Source organism: Alligator mississippiensis, chromosome 4 (genome assembly GCF_030867095.1).
Source record: "Alligator mississippiensis isolate rAllMis1 chromosome 4, rAllMis1, whole genome shotgun sequence".
NCBI classification, from domain to species: Eukaryota; Metazoa; Chordata; order Crocodylia; family Alligatoridae; genus Alligator; species Alligator mississippiensis.
The window spans coordinates 225,272,471-225,292,845 of NC_081827.1; the positions used below are offsets into that span (position 1 = coordinate 225,272,471).

Genomic DNA, 20,375 nt, shown 5'->3' on the forward strand with positions numbered 1-20,375 from the left:
GGACAAAGCCAGCAGTTTGGGCCTTGCCCCCCCCTGCTCCATCCCCTCCATCATAGTGGTGCTCCACACTCTGATTGTTTGTTTCACTAACTAATCAGAGTGCTCTAAGAGTGTTGTGGATAGACGGACAGATGGACTAAGCCCTTTATTATATAAGAAGTATTTCATAGATTTCATAGACATTAGGGATGGAAGGGACCTCGGAAGATCATTGAGTCTAGCCCCCTGCCCAAAGGGCAGGAAGTCGGCTGGTTTCATAGGATCCCAGCAAGATAAGCATCCAGTTTGCTCTTGAAGGTGTTCAATGTAGGCGCTTGAACCACATCCGGTGGAAGGCTGTTCCAGACCTTGGGGGCTCAGACACTAAAGAAATTCTTCCTTATGTCCAACCTGAAACGGTCTTGTCGTAGTTTGTGACCATTCGACCTAGTCGTCATCCCTTGGGGCGCTCTGGTGAACAAACGTTCCCCCAGATACTGGTGGTCACCCCTGATAAACTTGTAGGTGGCCATCAGATCACCCTTGAGCCTGCGCTTTTCCAGGCTAAAGAGCCCCAGGGCTCTCAGCCTGTCATCGTAGGGTCTGCTTTCCTGACCTCTGATCATGCGCGTGGCTTTTCTCTGGACTCTCTCAAGCTTCTCCACATCCTTTTTGAATTGTGGAGTCCAAAACTGGACGAAGTACTCCAGTTGCGGCCTCACTAAGGCCGAGTACAAGGGGAGAATGACGTCCCGGGATTTGCTTGAGAAGCATCTATGGATGCAAGCCAGCGTTTTGGTCGCTTTACTAGCCGCAGCATCGCACTGCAGGCTAATGTTCATTTTGTGATCAAAGATGACCCCCAAGTCTCTTTCTTGCATAGTGCTAGCCAACATAGCACTGCCGAGCCTAAGTATGCTGCGGGTTTTTCTTCCCAAGGTGGAGAACCTTGCATTTATCGGCGTTGAACACCATCAGATTCTCGTCCACCCACTTGCTGAGCCTGTCCAGGTCAGCTTGGATCACCTGCCTGTCTTCTGGTGTGGATGCTTTTCCCCAAAGTTTGGTGTCATCAGCGAATTTGGCCAGTCCGCTTCTGACTCCAGTGTCCACATCATTAATGAAGATGTTGAACAGTATGGGTCCAAGGACAGAGCCCTCGGGGACCCCACTGGTCACAGGACACCACGATGAGTGACTTCCATCAATTACTACCCTCTGGGTCCGACCCCGGAGCCAATTTTCCAGCCAGTGGATCGTGGAGGACCCAAGGCGACAATTGGCCAGTTTCTCTAAGAGGTGATCATGGGAAACCAGGTCAAAGGCTTTTTTGAAGTCAAGATATATGACATCAATCTCTTCTCCCTTGTCCAGGTGATAGGTTACCTGGTCGTAGAAGGAAATGAGATTGGTCAAGCAAGACCTACCCGCAACAAACCCGTGGCTGGCTATCCCTTAAGATGTTGGCGTCGGCCAGTCCATTAAGGATGGCCTCTTTAATAAACTTTTCTAAGATCTTCCCCGGGATAGAAGTCAGGCTAATGGGCCTATAGATAACCGGATCCACTTTCCTCCCTTTCTTGAAGATAGGCACACAATGGCCTTCTTCCAGTCTTCGGGCACTACACCAGAGCACCAAGAGTTTTCAAAGATCCACGCTAGAGGCTGGACTATGATGCTCGCCAGCTCCTTGAGTACCCTGGGGTGAAGATTGTCAGGGCCGGCTGACTTGAAGGTATCCAGCTTCTCAAGATGTTCCTTCACGAAGTCAGCATTAATGGAGGGCAGGGGATCACCCTAACCCGGACTTCCCTGTCCCGTAGCGGGTATGGGAGTCCCATGGGACTGATGAAAGACCGACGCAAAGTACCTATTTAATAGGTTGGCTTTTTCCTGGGCGTCAGTTGCCCCATCTGGTTCAGCAGGGGTCCAACGTTGCCCCTGCTTTTCCTCCGGCTCCCCACATATCTGAAAAAGGACTTTATATTGTCTTTGATGCTCAAAGCTAGTTGGAGTTCAGTTGCAGCCTTGCCTTTCCTGGTCTGCTCCCTACAGGACTGGACCAGTGCAGAATAATCCTCCTTGGAGGTGAATCCCATCCTCCATCCTTTGTAGGCCTTTCTTTTTAGCCTCAGGAGGTCTGCTAGGTCCCTGGAGAGCCAGGGGGGCTGCTGTGCCCTCTTGCTGCCTTTCCTCCGAGATGGAATAGACTTAGTTTGTGCATTGAGGATCGCTCCTTTGAGGAGCAACCACTCTTCTTGAACTCCCCTTTCTCCGTGGTCATGGTCCCTTAGGGCCTCACTGACAAGCCCCCTGAGCTTGTCAAAGTCAGCTTTCCTGAAGTCAAGGACTTCTGTGTTGCTGACTGACTTGCCAGCTTTTCGGCAGATGGTCAAGTTGATCAGCTCGTGGTCGCTGTCACCCAGGTTCCCATCGATCACTAGGTCGCCGACTAGGTCATCCCCAGTAGCCAGTACCAGGTTGAGCAGCGCTTTGCCTCTCATTGGCCCATAGACTTCTTGAGTCAGGTAGAGGTCATCTATGCACGAGAGGAAGCTTTGCGACCTCTCAGATTTTGCTGAGCGATCCTCCCACGAGATGTCCGGGTAATTGAAGTCACCCATGACAACCATGGTCCTGGAGCATGGGGCCTCAGCCAGTTTCCGGGCAAACTCCTGGTCAAGCTCTTGACTTTGGGTGGGAGGTCTGTAGTAGACTCCCACCATTGTGTCCCCTGTGCCGTGTTCCCCATGGATTTTAACCCAGAGGGTCTCCAGCCGTCCACCCTGGTCGCCAATATCGGCTTGCAGGGACGTGTAGCTTTCCTTAACATAGAGAGCTACATCCCCGCCCCTTTATGATCCCTCCTGTACAGGGTATAGTCATCTATACCTGTGGTCCAGTCATGGGTGGAGTCCCACCAGGTCTCCGTTATCCCTATGACATCATAATTATTTGCATTGAGAAGGAGGATGAGTCCCTCCTGCTTATTCCCCAAGCTCCTGGCATTTGTGTACAGGCAAGCAAGTGCCCCCTGGGGGGCTCCTTCCTTGCCCACAGATTTTGCCAGGGCTGGGGCAGGGGTGGGCTCCCTAAAGTGCCTTGACCTGCTGGCTTTGCAAGGATTGCTCAGTGGGCCAGCAGTGGCGGTAGTGCCCCCGTCCCCCAGCGGGCTTAGTTTAAAGCCCGGTGGAGCAGGTCAGCCAGTCTGGCTGAGAAGAGCCTCCTCCCTAGGGGAGAGAGGTGGAGGCCATCTCTTCCCAGCAGCTCGCGGGCTGTGGTCATGAAAGCCAAAGCCTTCCCGACGACACCAGCGCCGCAGTCTTTGGTTGACCACGTGGATCCTCCTCTCCCTCCTCGGCCCATAGCCTGAAACTGGGAGGATCGACAAGAACACCACCTGTGCCCCCAGACCCTTTAGCCCCACTCCCAAATCCCTGTAGCGCCTCATGACCCGGCTGGGAGCACTCCGAGCTGTGTCACTGGTGCCCACACGAATTAGGAGCATGGGATAGTGGTCTGTGGGTTTGAGGAGCTCTGGGATCCTCACCGCAATGTCCCGGATGTGGGCCCCCGGGAAGCAGCAGACTTCCCAGGCTAAGGGGTCGGAGCGGCAGATTGCCCCCTCAGTCCCCCTCAGGAGAGAGTCTCCCACAACAAACACCCTACGTTTTGTCTTGGGGACAGCAGGGGTGGGAGCTGCAGTATATGCATATAGCTGATTCCATACCTTGATTTCACATCCTTTTTTTCCTTCTGATTTCATTATTTGTCTTCAAATCATTCAGCATTACACCTGCCATCTTTTTGAAGAACTTTTATCGTTACTGCCTCCAGCCCTCTGACGTCTGTTACAGTGCAGCTTTTTTCAGTTCACAGAGTAATGTCACTAGTGCACCAGTACAATACTTTTGTAATCTGATGCCAAACATAATGTATTTCTGGGTGTACATGTGTGCATATACTATATATAAAATTATACACAAATTACCAAGAATACTCAAATTTAACAAAATTTTCCATTCATCAAATGTTGCCATAGTAACAATAATTCTGAAAATTCTCCAAGTCCTGCAGAATAAGGCTGAATTTGTAATCGAGACGGTATAGCTAGTATGACACCAATCACAGATCATCAGACATATGCCTACATCTCCCATTTCAATAAAAATTGTCTTTCTCTTTCTCATATGCTAAATATATTAACCGTGAAATCATATTCCTCCCTAGCAACAAAGCATTACAAGTTGGCACTGAGAACAATTTAACACTCCCTAAAGATAGTGTGTGTACAGAAAGCATCTGTCTGGGAAAAAATGGAGGAACAGCTCTCTTTAAAATCCCCTCAACACTTCCTATCTTTTTTACAGAACCCAAACATAACACTCTTTTTGATCCTGGAAGACAGATTTATTTCAGCACTTACAGGTCCCTTTCTCTCCCCTTTGTTTGAATAGAGCTGTCTGGTAAGTTCAAAATTTTACCATTCATCTTCCTCCCATCAACTACTGCCTTTCACAGGGGAACAGGAAAAACTTTAAAAAAATATCAAGTACTTTGAATCTCACACTTTGTACTTTTAAAGCTAATTGTTGTGTTTGCCAAGATTCACTAAGTTATGCTTACATGCAGCACTTGACTCTTGATCTGGAAGTAGACCTGAAGACTGCATGGCACAGCTTAGTAAGATATCTGAAAAGTTCACCTTTGTGCAACCAGACAGATTGCAGGCCTAACTTTGAGTAGTCTGGACAGAATTAGGCTAGCTGTGCCACAATGAAAAGAATTAGTTGAGGAGCAGCAGAGGGTAGATCAAATCTGGCTAAAATCCCTTTCATCTGGCAGTGTATCTACACCAAAAACTGGCTGGCAGCCTAGCAGCTGCTACATCAGGTCTTCGCTGCCCAAGGGTCAACTAGTTTGCTTAATACCCAAAATCCACCCCTGGTGCAGTGAAAAGCATCTGAGCTGCAATCAAGAACTGAAACCTGACTTTACATCTCTGAGTAGTTAAAAGTCCTCAGTAGGCCACTTTCTGCCCAGAAACTAATCTACACATATACAGCATGATAGCAGGTAGGACATGTACACCCATAAGCCACTAAACAGTTAATGTTTGCCATTAATAACCACACAATTACCAAAAATACTCCTTGTGTGCAGTAAATCTCAGATACAGCTTCGTGATAAGTTGGCAAGGACTGATTTTCAAATGACAACTCAAGATGACAGACAACTCACATACATTGTTCATGTGTGGGAGCTCTCTTAACAGTAGGATTTTTGTGAATGTGTGCACATGTGTAAGTATGTGCTATTTTATTTTAAATTTCACTCACAGCAGGAGATGTCAGCTTTTAAACTAAACATGTAAAAAGTGAAGGATTTCTGCTAAGTGACGATCCAGTTTTAAGAGCATGAATACCTGGAAGTTTTAGGAGCCCTTGGCAATGTTGTTCATATTTACTGCAACTGAGATTCAGCTGTAAGATATATTACTTTAGGAATGTTATTTATAAAAACAGAAATATTGATAAATAGAATGTTGATGATTTATAGTTTCTTTCATGCTTTTCATAAAGAATCTATTATTCTAGTAATCAATTCTGCAAACACTCAGTTGAGTATATTAACTCCTGAGTACATGTTCAACCATTTGCAAAATCAAATATTCTATTATTAGCATTATAAGTAGAGCAAATTAATTTGACTAATGAGCACTGTTCTGAGGCAATACTGGGACATTAGGTAAAACAGAACAACATAATTGACGTGATCCTGATTCACATGCCAGCCATCTACACTGTTGCAAAATAGTAAGTCTTAGGATACATGAGCTATTTAGACAAGCTTTCTTATCCCTCCTTATCTCTTCAGATAGGATTTCAGCCTCCACATGAAAGCCATTCTAATTCCCAGATCAAAATGAAAACATATGGAATACATAATACAGCAGTCTTATTTAGCATCTTGTTTTTCAATTTATCTGTCAGTTGCACTTTTATTAGGTTTCTTAAAATAAGAATAGATCTTTTCCTATTTCTAGGTGGCTAAGTTAACAAGATCAGGAATGAATGTGAACTTTTTAACTTTCAAAACCTGATGTGTCTGTCTTTGAAGAGACCTTGTCAGGAGAGGGAGAACGACAGAATGCAGAGGCAGAGAGCAATGTTGCCTTTCAGAAAACATCTGTCCAGTGATAGGAGTTTCAACAACAGTGAGAAATCCAATCGGAAGCCCTTTAATAGAGCGTTTGAGTTCAGTAATTTATTCTGTCTATAAATGTCATTATCAGTCACCTTGGTCACAAACAGAGAATGGGGGGAAAAACAAAAAAGCGAACTAAGAAGAGAAAAAATAAAGATCAATCCCTAAACTCCAATGTGGATTACATGAAAAATAAAACTCCTTTTACCCTCCATAAATACTTATGAAATAAATACCTAAATATTAATCTTAATACATACCTAGATGTTAATCTTAATAAAATTGAAGGCAGGGTAGATTCGACCTGACAAACTAACTAAATTGGAGATGTATTAGTTAGAGCATGTGGAAAAATTCACCACACCTGGTCTACAATCAAATGGCTTACTTTAAGCTGTCTGATAATAGAGATTGTGAGCAACATGTAGTTTGTCAGGTCTGGGAGCCACATTGGGAACCCGGTATAAGTAACTTTGGAGAAGGGCAGGCAGGACCGGGTGCAGTTCTAGGGGGTCCATAGGGAAGGGTTGTCTGGGATGGGGAGGTCTGGGGGCTAAAAATAGCCTGGTCAGAGTTGGATGGGGGAGGCGGGGGGGAGGTTGGAAGAACACAGCCCAGGGCTAGGTTGAGTGGTTGAGCTTTCCCAGCCCTGGGGCTTCACTCTGAACCCATGCAAACATTCACTAGATCCGCCTGACCGGTTCCCAATCTAAGTTAGTTCACCTCCTCAGGTGCACTAATTCATATCAGGCCCACCATTTTTTGCCCAATTTAACCTCCCTGAATATCTGCACAGATCAGCATTTAAATCGACCTAACCCTAGTTAGGTTGATCTACATGTAACGTCTGCACCTGCCCTTAGTCTATAAAGTACAAATCTACCTTGCCTTCTGCCTAACTCCAGATTAACACAGCTAACTACCTCTCTCTGTTCAATAAAATGGTAGTTGAACCACATCAATCCTCTATGCATGTAAGCTACAGCACATTCTTTCTACTGCATGTTCTTTCAAAGGAACAGCCATTTATATTTTGCTGTATTTTTACATACAATTATCCAAAGTTTTAAAATGAATAAATTAGATATCTTGTTTTCTGTCCACTACACTAGCTTTATGTTGGAGTAATTCAATTGCTTCAATGAAATATGAACATTAACTAATATGTTTATGCGCATATATTTAATTGAGGGGTGGGGAGGAAGAGGACAGAAAGAAATGTTTCCTTTTACTCCCAACATCATAGGCAGCCAGGTGGCCTTTTTCCACCTTGTACCCACCTCCATTCGATTAGGAGTTCGCGCGCCGCTTTCGCCCGGACTCGAGATCTTGCACCCCCGAGCTTCGTTGGTACGCCCCAGGGTTTACCCCAGCTGGTATTAAGGGGGACCCCAGAACTCGCCTGCCACGACTTTGATGACTCTCTCCGTGGGGGGGTCTTCCCTTGGGGTATCCCCTGGTGCCGGCACGCCTCTTCGCGGGTACTCTCGGGGCTCCGTCCTCCCCTACACCCTGGCCATACGCCACCTCAGGTCTTCCTGTCCTGGCCTCTAACCCGTCCTCGTCTCGTCTTCTCTCGGCTCGGTCACCCTAGCCACTACCGGCGGTCTTCGGACCGGGTATGCCCCTCCCAGTGGGGGGGGGGGGGTGCTGCCCTGATCCCTCCTTCCTTGGGATGCAGACGTCCTCTCTGCTTCCCCAATAGTCCCGGCCGCAGTTACCCACGCCGTTGGCTCCGTAATACAGGCTACAGCTGGCCCCACTCTTGGGATAGCTGTTACGCCTCCTGCTGCCTCTGGTGTCGGGTTCCCCGCTGGCTGCTGCCCCACCTCTGGGGATGACCTCTCCCCTTGTCTCCTCACTTCTGGGTGCTCCGCTGCGCTGCTCGCAGCCTGCTCCGCCTCTAACCCGGCGGCGTCCCGCACTCTGCGGGTGGCAGCTGATCCCCTGCTCGCTGGGGCTCAGTGCTCCAGCTCTCTCCCTTCAGCCGCCCCGCTGCTTCGGCGGGGCCGCCTTTTGTTCCTCCCGACCGGCGTGCCCCACCCCCGCCGCTCAGCTGTAGCCGGATAAACGCCCGGCTGATGACCCGTGCCGGCACTGCCGGTGCGTGGAGTTTCTTCGGGTCTTCTGGCCCTGTGGGAGGTAAGCAGACCCCTTGGCTGCCGCAGGGGTCTCCCAGTGCCCCCGCTCCCCTGGGACACACCTCTTACTGAATCTTTAGATGTAGTATTGACTGTTACCAGATAAGCTGTAGTATACAGGGGGGCCATCTTTTTAGCACATTAACTTCTAATGACATAGGCATTGCTGATGAGAGTCAATGCACACATGCATACACACACATGTGCAAATACATGACCTATGAATGGAACATTATCCTGTGGATTTCATTAAACATCAGTAACTATGCATAGGTGGTGCACCCCCCTGACAGCACTGGTGTGCCCCCTGTCAGGCCATGCTCCCTGTTTAGGCGAGGGGCAGGGGGGCAGGTGGGAGTGCCAGTGCTCCCCCTGTGAGCGCTGGCCAGGGAGCAGGGCCTCTAGCAAAAATGGCCACACTGCTTCTGGAAGTGGCCACGGGACTTCCGGAAGCAGCACAGCCACTTTTTGGTAAGTGAGATTGGGGTGGAGAGAGGGAGGGGGTTCCCCATGGGCAGTCAGGGACACCCCCCACCACTGACTGGGGGGAGCACAAGCCACTCACCATCACTCAGTCATATATACAACCAACCCATTAAACATCACTTAAGATTGCATATTTGAAGAACATGCTTCAAATACATTGTTCCCATTAAACTTTTTAAGAATTTTTGTTATCCCCAAAATTTATGTGAACAAAAGATAATATGAAATGAAACTAAACCCTATGGTATAAGCCATCTGGCAGCTTTGGTACAGTTTTAGTTTCCATAATTATTTTTTCAGCGCTAAATGCCATCTATGAGCATAGTTTTGGGAGTGATGATGTAGCCATGATGGTCTAGGAAATGTGAGGCAAGAATTTCTGTAAGTGATGATTTTTATTGGACCAATGGCATGGTTAGAATAGACGTTGACAAGGTTCTGAATGCAGTGCATGTTTCTTCAAAAGCTTGTGTAAATCTATCTCCACCATGCCATTGACCCAACAGAAGATATCATCCACAAAAATATGTAAGCACAATTACAGGGTTCAAACCGCAGACTTTCCTATATTCGTATTTTTTTTAAATGTTAGTACAAATATTAAGAATCTCCCTTGGAAAAACACTTTTTTAAAATCCCTGGACACATGACATACTAGATAACTTTATGTCCTGCGCCACAATGTAAAATGATGCACCCTGATATTTTATAGTACATCAAAAAACTGAATGATGTAAAAAACAAAATTCCTCCTTACTACAAAAAATGGTATACCAGAAAACAACTCTGGATATATCTCCAAAGAAGCAATGTAGTTACTGGTTTTCAGCATGCCTTTCAATTAGAAATAATGTATAGTGTTTTCTAAAACAAAGGATTGATTAAACATGCCTTTCTTTCAATGTGTTTCAAGTATCAAGTAGATTTATTAGAAAAAGAGGGAGATTGTTGCCCTCCCCAGCCCCCTCTCAAGCCCCACCAGATACAATAGCTGGTAACCAAGAGCAGCACAAATTGCTCAGTCTGCACCATAATTGGGTGTTACTAGCTATAAAAAAAAATTCATTTTCGTTTTTGTTAGTATGTTCTTGAATGCACAGATGCATGCAGGTCCCCCGCCTTACAACCTTTGGCTGAAATTTAATAAGAATATGGAATATATATTGTTATAGTTTCAAACCACTTCTGAAAATAATAACTATACATTCACTTTTAGGCAGTGTGCTGTATCACGCCTCGAAATCAATAAAGAGTTCTGGATAAAAACCTAATGGCACAATGCAGTCTATTACATGGTTTGAGCCCTGTGTGATGAGAATTACATAATACATTGCAAACTCACCCTTCTAATCTCACATCTGGCAAACTTCTGTTAAGAGCAATCAGGTCACTGGCCATGAGGTTAAACTGATTGATTTTAAAAAGCTCTTTCATTTTCTCCTGGTCATCCTTCGGAATGAGCACTGCCTTTCCCATCTCTCCAGGTCCTTCTTGGTTTCTTGAAATAACAGCTGTAAAAGAAGAGTGTGTGTTTGCTTTTAATATTTCTGTGCCAGTTTTACTTTGTACTAAGTATGACTACTAAACTTTTGTAGCTATCAATCAAAAACAATTACTGAGAAAAAGAAAGAGATAGAAAAAACAATTCTAAGTTTGACCCTGGAGTTTAATCATATCAAGTCTTGAATTTGAATCAGGACTTTTTTTAAGTTATAGATATTTCTAATACATTTTACCACTCAGTTTTTGATAGATACCAAAAATTATAGTGAAGTAATATACTAATGATATTTACCTCCCAGACGAAAAGTCATATATCAGATTCCCAGTGAAATTTTACACGCACAAGAGATTGAGATAATATTTTTAAAAGGTTGTGCATTAGCTGAAATTAATGCAAATGGATGCCATACTCCTTTCCTTGATACCTACTACTTCCTCTAGTAATACAGTGAGTAGATTCTAACAAAAATGGCATATTTCCTTGCCTACTGCATGTACATTTGATACCCCAGGATATACAATTACAATATCATGTTGTATAAATGGATAAAACTGACAAAAAGTGGGCCTGATTAGGAAAGTTCAGTAAATAGTAGAAAAGAAAGGGAGAGAAAACAGAAAGAAATCATCATTATCACTGATCTAACAAGTATCATCCCACTGAAAAAAGTAGAATCAAAACCTTCAACTTCCTTATTTATTTTAAACATGTAATTAAATGTACAAAAAAAAATACAACCTGTAGGTATTACTACTTTCTTAGTAATTAACAGAGGCTCCTGTTAATTTAAGAGGATGCTGCAGCACATTAATCTTGTGGGTTGGAACCAGCAGCTGAGCAAGGGTTAGCTGCTGGGAAGCAAACAGACCAGTAATAAATATCTGGGGGAGGGACTATCGTAGGAGCTAGCTGCACTACATTAAGTAACAAAGTAGGGAGACATCTAGGAAGCCCAGAAGCAAAAAGCTGCAAGTAGCTGAGCTAAGCTGCAGCAGAGAAGGTCAAGCCACTTAAAGCCAGTGCCTGAGACCAGACAAGCAGTCTGGCTCTGTAGGATGCAGGGAGAAGTGCTCCTGAGCAGGATGGCTGCAGTAGATGGACTGCCCAACACCCAATCTGTCCCAAAGCACTGCAGGGGGAAGCTAAAGGGGAATTACAGCTTGATGGGAAGTACTGACCTTGTGCGGAGAGATTGTGCTTGGGTTTATGTTTTGTTTGGTTAGGTTAACTGGAGGACCAGATTGTAGCTACGGGGGAAGTGTAAAGACCATGGAGGCGCAAAGCACTCTGTGTCAAACAGTCTAGCCTGGGGTCTGGGGCCCAGAAGGCTGTGGGCTGGTACATGCCAAGGTTGAGAGAGTCAAGGCCAGCAGAAGCTGCCTAGCCTGGGGCCAGGGACGCAGGAGGCTGAGGAGGTAGAGGCCAAGGCTGAGAGAGCCAAGGCCAGTGGGATCAGCCTGGCATGGTTTAGAGCCTCTGAGGACAGAGGACTGGTACAGCGGGAGCAGTCTGGCATAGGGTCAGGGACCCAGTAGGCCATACTGGGGCCAGGGGCCCAGTGAGCAGTAGGTTAAGGCCACAGTAGAGAGGCTAAAGACACAGATAAGCCAAAGCCAGAGCAAGTTTAAGTCAAGGGAGGGTGCTAAAGCCTAAGATGGGTGGAAGCCAGATCAGAACCAGGGGCCCGAGGAGAAAACAACCTTGTCAGGGCCAGGGCCAGGGCCAGGGCCAGGGCCAGGGGCTCGGCAGGCTACATGGATTGACTGGTTAACGGACAGGGTTACAGGGCCCAGTGGACAATTTAAAGTAACATCTGCAAGGCCTAGGTGTGGCGACAGGAGTGGAGAGGAGGACACAAATAGCCTATAGGGCAACTGATGCCCTGGAAAACTATTAGGGCCAGGAAGGTCATAACATGGAGCATCCCAGGGAGAAGGTGGAGCTAAACTGGACTGACTCTGGGGCTCTGGAGCAGCCTCCCAAAACCTAATAAATAATATCAAGACACGGTATGCAAGGTAGAAAGGGAGGGTACACCAGGGGTCGAGTGGCACTACAGCCGCCCTGGGCCCTGATCCTGTCAAAGTGTTTTTGTCCTGGTGATCAATAGAACAATCTCAATTTTAATGTTTTTTTCCCCTAAATAAGCTAGTCCCAATAATAAAAGTGATAAATCTTCAATGTCAAACTTCATCTGTCTGACATGGATAATCAAATACATTTTTCCTCTGTGGCTTTAATTCTGCAACTGAATTTGCACAGGCAGGATTCACCTGTGTGGATCTGATTGGACTGACATGATTACATCTGTTTGTTCTGAAAGTTCAGTGAAGAACTAAATTGTGTCAATTCATAGCTAATTATGTAAGGTCAGAACATACCAAGGTCTAATACTGAAAAATAGTTTTGCCCAACACACAAGTGTAGGAATAATATCCTTGAATTAAAATATTTTTATTAAAATATAACCTTGGCCCATATCCTCAAAAATATTTAGACAACTAATTTCTTTTGAAATTGGGTTAAAGCATAATGATTTTTAAAAATACTGCTTCTGGCCAATTTTTTTTCTGTGTCTTGGGCTCATAGGATTATTCTTCTCCACCTTTTCTGGGAAAACCTTAGGGCAGGAAACTTATTTTTTTTAACAGAACTTTTGTAGCATGACTACAGGATGCAGCACTTAAGAAAAGCACAGACTATTGTGAGACTCATGATGAACAGCTGGTATTTACAGAACATACTTTAGGAAGTTCATGATTTGTGGGGGACTGTAGAGACCCCAAAGAGAGGTTGCATATGGATATTCTTTTCCATGGAAAGAAATTTCTTCCAGTTGAAAAGCCAATGGTACCTGGACTATAGTAATGTTCCTCCAGCCCCATGGCTGGAAAGCTCCTGGGCTACTCCCACCCTTAGAGGAACCCATTGACAGCCCAGCCTGTCTTCTCCCTGCCTGGCAAGGCAGCAGGCTATCAAATGGCAGCTGCTGCCACAGACAGGCAAGTTCCAGCCCTGGGAGAATGCAGTATTGCCACCCACACTGTGCCAAAATTAATGAGGTGAACTCTTAAAAAAATCAAGAGATTGGCATGTACATCATGAGATGCTAATTTTGAAGTGTTTAAGTGTGGGGAGTTATCTGTGAAGGTGTGGGGGGCTGTGGATGTGTGTGGTGTTTGGATCCTGGGGAAGGAGGGTCCCTGAACACCCTGGCAGGATGTGGGGTACTGTGGGTCAGGACAGAGGCAGCAGCAGGGCTGGGGGGCAGGGGGGGACTGTGGCTTGGGAGTGAGGAGAAGACAGACAGACACAGAGTGCCCAGCTGGTAAGTGGAGGGGAATGGGCATGGGGGGATGATGAAAGTGGAGGGGGGCAGATCAAGGCCCCCATAGTGAGGGAGTGGGGCAGGAGCAAGGTATGGTGTGAATGGGGCCCTGGGGCCAGGACAGGTTGTCCAGAGGCGTGGGGGGCCGTGTCCCCCCAAAACTATGCGCACCCCTGGGAGTGGCTTAGGGAGTACATGCCCACAACAGGGTAGAGGCGGGCTTCCTGCCACAGGCTGGGGCTATGCCCTGCTGCCTTTGCCCTGAGAGCTCAGCAGTGTGACACCATTGCCGCCCACTGGACAGGCAGGGGACACAGGGCATGTTGGTCACACAGCATGTCCGCTACCCACCTGGCTGCAGGAAGCACACTGGCATTGTGTGGCTAAGCTCCCAGGGCAAAGGCAGCAGAGCACAGAGCCCCAGCCCGCAGCAGACAGTCTGCCCTGCCCTGCCCTGCCCTGCCCTGCCCTGCCCTGCCCTGTGGGGGCACATGCCCTCCATGCCTCCCTCAGGGGTGCGCACAGCTGCAAGGAGACCCCACTCCCCCCCGCACCTCTGGATGATCTGCCCCAGCCCTGGGACCCCATTCACCCGTCCCTGCCTCTGCCCCACTCCCTCCCTCATCACGGGGACCTCAATCTCCACACCTCCTCCCCAGTCCCTTCCTCTCCACAGACTTATGAGCTGGGAAAATCTGGAGATCTGAGGGTTTGATCAGGAGATCACGAGTCAGAGTTATTTTGACTTAGAAATCCTGAGTCTCATGCTGGTTTCACGACAGCTGGCATTACTGAGAATGCCACCCTACAACCCTGCCAAACAGCTGGATGGCAGGAGTGGGGTATTCTCCCATGATGAAAACCCTCCTGGTTCTCCCCCACAGAATGACCCCACTCCTTGCACACCTATAAACTGACCCAAAGGTGTGCACAGAGGTGGGAGAGGGGCACTCTGCTGCTGCAGCAAGGCTCCAGGAGCTTTGTAGCAGAGGCACAGCAGCCTGCCTCTCCCTGTGCTGCTCTGGGAGCCCTGTTCCAAGCCACCAGCTTTTAAATTGCCACTCTGCCACTCAGCTGAGCAGCCAGAGGGAGCTGGCAAGAGCCAGGAGCTTAGTTGAGGAGACTCTTTCAGAGCCCTAATTCCAGCCTTTAAATTGCTGCCCTGCTGCTCACCTACATGGCAAGGGGAAGCCAGCAAGAGCCAGCAAAGCCTCCTGACTCTTCCCCAAACCAGGGACTGTCTGTTTTAGAGAGGAGGCAAGGAGCAGTGACTGCTGTTCCCCTCACCTCCTAGACTGCTATAGGAGTGGAGGAGAAGCTGCCCCCAACACCTTCTCAAAACTAGGGTGATGCTGGTCTCTGGAAGGCAAGGAGTCTTTCCCCTCCATTCTACTCCTGGTCCCTTATTCCTGTAGACTGCAAGGAAGAGTTAAACCAGGGGAAAAATATAAACATTCAAGTCTCCCAGGAAAACTCTCCCATAATCAACTTAACCCCAGTTGTTGCCAGGTTATTTTTCTCCTGGAGCAGCCATGTTTGCTCTAGGAAAAAAAAAAAGCTTGAACATATGCACATTGTGGGTTTCTACTGGGAGAATGGTGATTCTTCTGGTAGAAACAAAGTATCTGTACCTGGTTATAATTTAACTTTTACTCTCTTTAGCATAAAGGTCTAAAAACAGTGTCTAACAGGAAAATCCCATAAGCATTATATTCCAAATGGGACACTGATATTTTAAGCTCTTGAAATCCAGGTGTCATTTGAAATGTTACTTTTATCCTTGATGGCAGAAAACAAATCTGGAGAGATGCTTTTCATTTAGCAGACTCATACCCTGATTCTATAAGGGACCATTAGATTACATAGTCAGATGTCCTGTATATCACAGGCCACTGATTTTCACTGCTAATCTGAAGACATCAAAACCTTACAACATCCCTTGGTAGTTTGTTCCAGTGATTAATCACTCTCACTGTTTGAAATCTGTGCTAATTTCTCTTTTGATTCATCTAGATTCAGCTTTCAGCCACATTACTCACATTATAACTTTCTCCACTATATTAAAGAATTCTTTTGCCTTAATATTTTCTTCCCATGAAAGTATTTATTCACTATATTCCAGTTGCTTCTTAATTTTGTTTTTCATAATGTAAACAGGTAGTTAATAGTAATACTCTATCTTCAACCCTCAAATCAGTTTTAAGAACACAAGGAACCCTTCTCAATCAAGTTCACTCACTTGCTATTGTTGGTCTAGTGCCAAACAGTCCCTTTTATTCACTAATCAAATGCCATCCTAAAACCAATTTGCCTACTGAAATGCTGTTCCAGAATTTCACTGCACTAATGGTTAGGAATCTTCTAAGTTCCAGTCAATATCTGGCTAATCTGGTCTTGGCTAATATATATTCATTTGTTCTTTTGCTAACATTATCCTTTCAGCTTAAACAGCTCTTTTCCCTCCCTGGATTTTAGTTTTCAAATACATTTATAAGACAGCAATCCTAACCTCTCTCAGTACCTGCCTTGTTAAAATGAACAAATCTAGCCCTGCTGGTTCCCTCTCATATATACAATAGGCTTTGATTCCCTAGATCTGTGCTGAAAACATTTCTGCTTCAATTTATCTTTCACGAGCATGGATGACCAGATCTGTACACATCATTCCAGTTGGGATCTTACCATTGCCTTTTATACTGGCATTAATATTTTCCTATCTGAATATAACTCAGCTGATGTATCCTGTGACCAGATTTGCCTTTTTCTCAGCTGCATCTCACTGGAGACTCATAATTATACTGTGAATAATGAATACAGAATTGTCTCCAATTGTTTCCAACTAGTGAGCCTCCATCTTTGAGATTTTTTTTTCTACAATTGAATTACATACCCATTTCTATCACTGTAGTCCTCAGGGCTACTCAGTTGCTTATATATGAAGTTTCAATCCTTTTCTGCAGGTGACAATGCTTTTTAACTGTGTGTCAGCAACAAATTTTACCACCTCACTTCTCCTTGCATCAAAGTCAGTAATGAAAATATTTAACAAAATTGGACTCAAGATATTAATCCTAAGGAACTCCATTAGTACCATTCCTCAAGCCTGGTATCTCACACTACCTCTATTGCTTGCTTACCCTTATTCAGTTTCTTACCCGCCTCACAACCTTTACAATCCAATTACTGTATCCCTTCTGTAGGCCTTATTTTGCATAGGGTTGTACCCACATGGAACAAGTCTTAAAAACTAAATAGGTATTAAAATCAATAAATTTGTTGAGAAATACTGTGCAAATATAACCAAAGTACCCTTACATTTGGCTTACCAATTTATTTAATGACTATTCTTAGAAAGCTGTCTGCATCTCTGTGGCATTCTAGTGTTATTTATAAAATAAAACAACATTTTTTAACAGAATTCCTACGTATTTTTCCTTCTACTATCTTCAAGATTTTGGTTTCTTAGTATTGCAACAAACTTACCCTCCCCCCCCAAACAAAACCCCCCAACCCACAGACCACATGGGTAGTTATCACTTAATTGAGTTATTCATTAAATTGCTTAGATCTTCAAGACAAAAACAGAATAACTACAAAGCATAACCATTTTCTACCAATAATCTAAAAGAAACTAAAGGCTTCTTATCAATGTACAGAACAACGGCTTTGCTAAGCAAACTAGACATTAATCTTCACCGCTAAAACTTAACAGAAATGAGCTTAAAGGTTTAGGTCTATAAATATTATGGACTCTAGGCACAGGAATTCTGTCTCCTCTGTTCTAGTTTATACTTAAATTGAAAATATATTTTCTTTTTCCAGCACAATTTATTATATCCACTTATGTCTCTGTTTGATCAGTAGAGTAGCACTTTTATATGTTTTAATAGAAAAAAATATATTAAACTACAAGTGGTGATTCTGAGATTGTGTCTATAATTTTCTGTTCCTAAACAGATAGCAGGCCCATCGTTAAACATGCATTAGGGTCAGCAGTGTCTTCCTCACAGCTAAATACACTATGGCACTAGAGTTAGTACTAAATCCATTTGACATTGAAAAAAAATGTCCACGTTGGTTTTGGTTGCTGGGTTTGTTCACCTGGTGCTATGGAAGGAACAATAAGTAATTAGAGTGCTATGCAGGCTTCCTAATCTGTTGGGATTTATTTTGAAGATGCACCTAACAGGCAAACACATTCAAAATGCCATCAGGAAAAGAAGTGGAAGCAAGCATGTTATTCTTCTGTTTTAGTTGACCCCAAGCAACATTTTTCCCATGGCCAGCAACCATGCACAATGTGTGCTTATTTCTCAGTAACTCTTAATCCTGCTTTGTATATGCATAAGCAGAAAATTCCTCTTGAAATATCCCAGTATATTCAAAATGTCCATAAAATATTGAGGATAGCCACTAATGTTAAGACACTTCAATATTCCTCACTTTATGAAGAAAAGGTCAGGTTCAGTTAAACCTATATACTTACAAATAAAAACCAAACAAACATAAACAAAATGGTAAAAAGTTTGGTAGATTTTCTTTCTTTTTTTTTTTAAACAGATATAGAATCTCATCACCTCCACTCTCCACCTTTTCTTACAGGAATATTTTCTGCTTTCTTTTGGCTGAAAATGTCAGGGAAATCACAAGTGTTCCTCTAAACAGCAACTAGGAATTGGCAACAGGAAACAGCTAAACTATTAAGAAACTTGTAGAGAAAGAATATGTGGGACATGAGATGCAGTGAGATAAATTGCCTTTCTTCCCAACAGATGCAACTTCAATGGCACTGTAGGTTAGGATAGAAATGAATCCTTCAGTGTGAGGAGGGCTGTCTGGGACGAATAGTGCGAGTGACCAGACACTGCAACAGGTGCTGAAACAGGTGTTCAGAGGTCCCTCTACCAATAGATGTTATCTTAGAGGCTTGTGATTAATTTGCCTGGCACTGTAAGTGGATTCCACTTGCCTGTGGTCTCCTTCCTCTGCATAACTTAAGGTCTCATGAAGGTAAGGAGAAAGTCTCTGGCTGTGTATTGGCCTGATTCTCTTACAAACTCCTTTTCATTCATAACATTAAATGATGGCCAAGGAATACTCAGTTATGCCTTAATATGAAGGTGTGCTTGGAAAGGGAGCCATTCCGTTCAATTTTTGTAGCTATTGTGTCTCACTGTTCCTGTCAGCAGAATAAATTTAAAAAACTACTATAACCAGCAGCATAGGGCTGATACGATTACATGAATAGGAAGTTGTCAGCCATCTTTTTGTATGTTAGCAGCTGTAATAAAGCCCATTTTGAGAGCAAAAAGTCTCTCTGCCTTGTCTTGAGCTCCAAGATGGCACAGTTTTTATGCTACTGCAACTCAGACCATCTCAAGGGAGAAAGACTGGAATACTGGGGAAAGAACGAAGTAAAAGGGCACATAAAAAGGTTGGAGAGAATTTCTAGTGGTTTAATGGTAAAATGACAATCAACTACGCATAACACAAGTGTACTAGTAATTTAGATACTCTTGCTGTCCATGTTTCTGAAGCTCAAGTATGTGTAGAGGGTTATACTTGGGCTCTGGGGATAGGATGATGACACACTGGCTCTACTATTGTCCTCATCTCACTGATTCACAGTGCAACATTCACCTGTCTCTGGGGGGAGCATCCTAATGAATCCAGCTAGTATGATAGAAATGTACTACAGTATTGATTCTGTAGAAGAAGATGCACTCCTGAGAACTGCTCTCCATGTCTGCTGGATTGTATCCAGCAAAAAAGGCATACAGACTCTCTGGGCACAAAGCCTATCTACTCAAATTTATGAGAGAGAATAAGAATGCCATAATGGAAAAAAAAACAAAAACATCATCTCCCTGTTACAGAGGCATCAGATTCACCATGTTGACCTGGCTTAATTTTTTTTTTTTTAAGTGCATAAATGATGATTTACTTAAAATGTTTTTATGTTAAGTGAAGATTAAATATAGTTTTGATTTGTTGTATTGTTACCATAACAGAAATAATTATAATTATATTTTTCTAGCAGGAATGTGTAACCCAGGAATATAATTTAATCTTGGATAATCTAGTGAACACAGCATCGGGAAATGTTTTCTTCAAGAATCTGTTTAGATTTCTGGGCCAAACACTAAATATAATAACATTTCATTTAAAAGTTTTATGCTGATGTGCTTTATCAAAAAATAACTGTAGAATAACAACAGGTGGATTGTTGCTGCAATTTTTGATGTGATATTTACCAGATTGTTGTACAATAGTACAGCCAGTGTATCATCAACCTATCCCCAGAGCCCAAGTATAACCCTCTACACATACTTGAGCTTCACAAACATGGACAGCAAGATTATCTAAATTACTCGTACACTTGTGTTATGCATAGTTGATTGTCACCTTACCATTAAGCCACTAGAAATTCTCTCCAACCTTTTTATGTGCCCTTTCACTTTGTCCTTTCCCCAGTACTCCAGTCTTTCTCCCTTGAGATGGTCTGAGTTGCAATAGCATAAAAACTGTGCCATCCCAGAGCTCAAGACAAGGCAGAGAGACTTTTTGCTCTCAAAAGGGCTTTATTACAGCTGCTAACACATACACAAAGATGGTTGACAACTTCCTATTCATGTAATCATATCAGCCCTCAGGAAGGGACTTACTACTACATCCCCTTTCTCAGGAGAAATTTGAAGGTTTTCCACAGAACTGCAAAATCATCTTGAGA

General features: G+C 44.3%; 1 protein-coding gene across 5 annotated transcripts in view; it reads right to left on the reverse strand.

Annotated features, from left to right (window-relative positions):
• The window catches only part of GALNT13 (polypeptide N-acetylgalactosaminyltransferase 13), a 431,117-nt gene that overhangs the window by 238,244 nt on the left and 172,498 nt on the right, over positions 1-20,375 (reverse strand). For all 5 annotated transcript variants that reach the window (XM_059727376.1, XM_019480581.2, XM_059727378.1 and 2 more), the window contains one exon: positions 10,156-10,324. In XM_059727376.1, the coding sequence (XP_059583359.1) occupies positions 10,156-10,324 (169 nt within the window). The remainder of the gene's footprint in view (positions 1-10,155; positions 10,325-20,375) is intronic.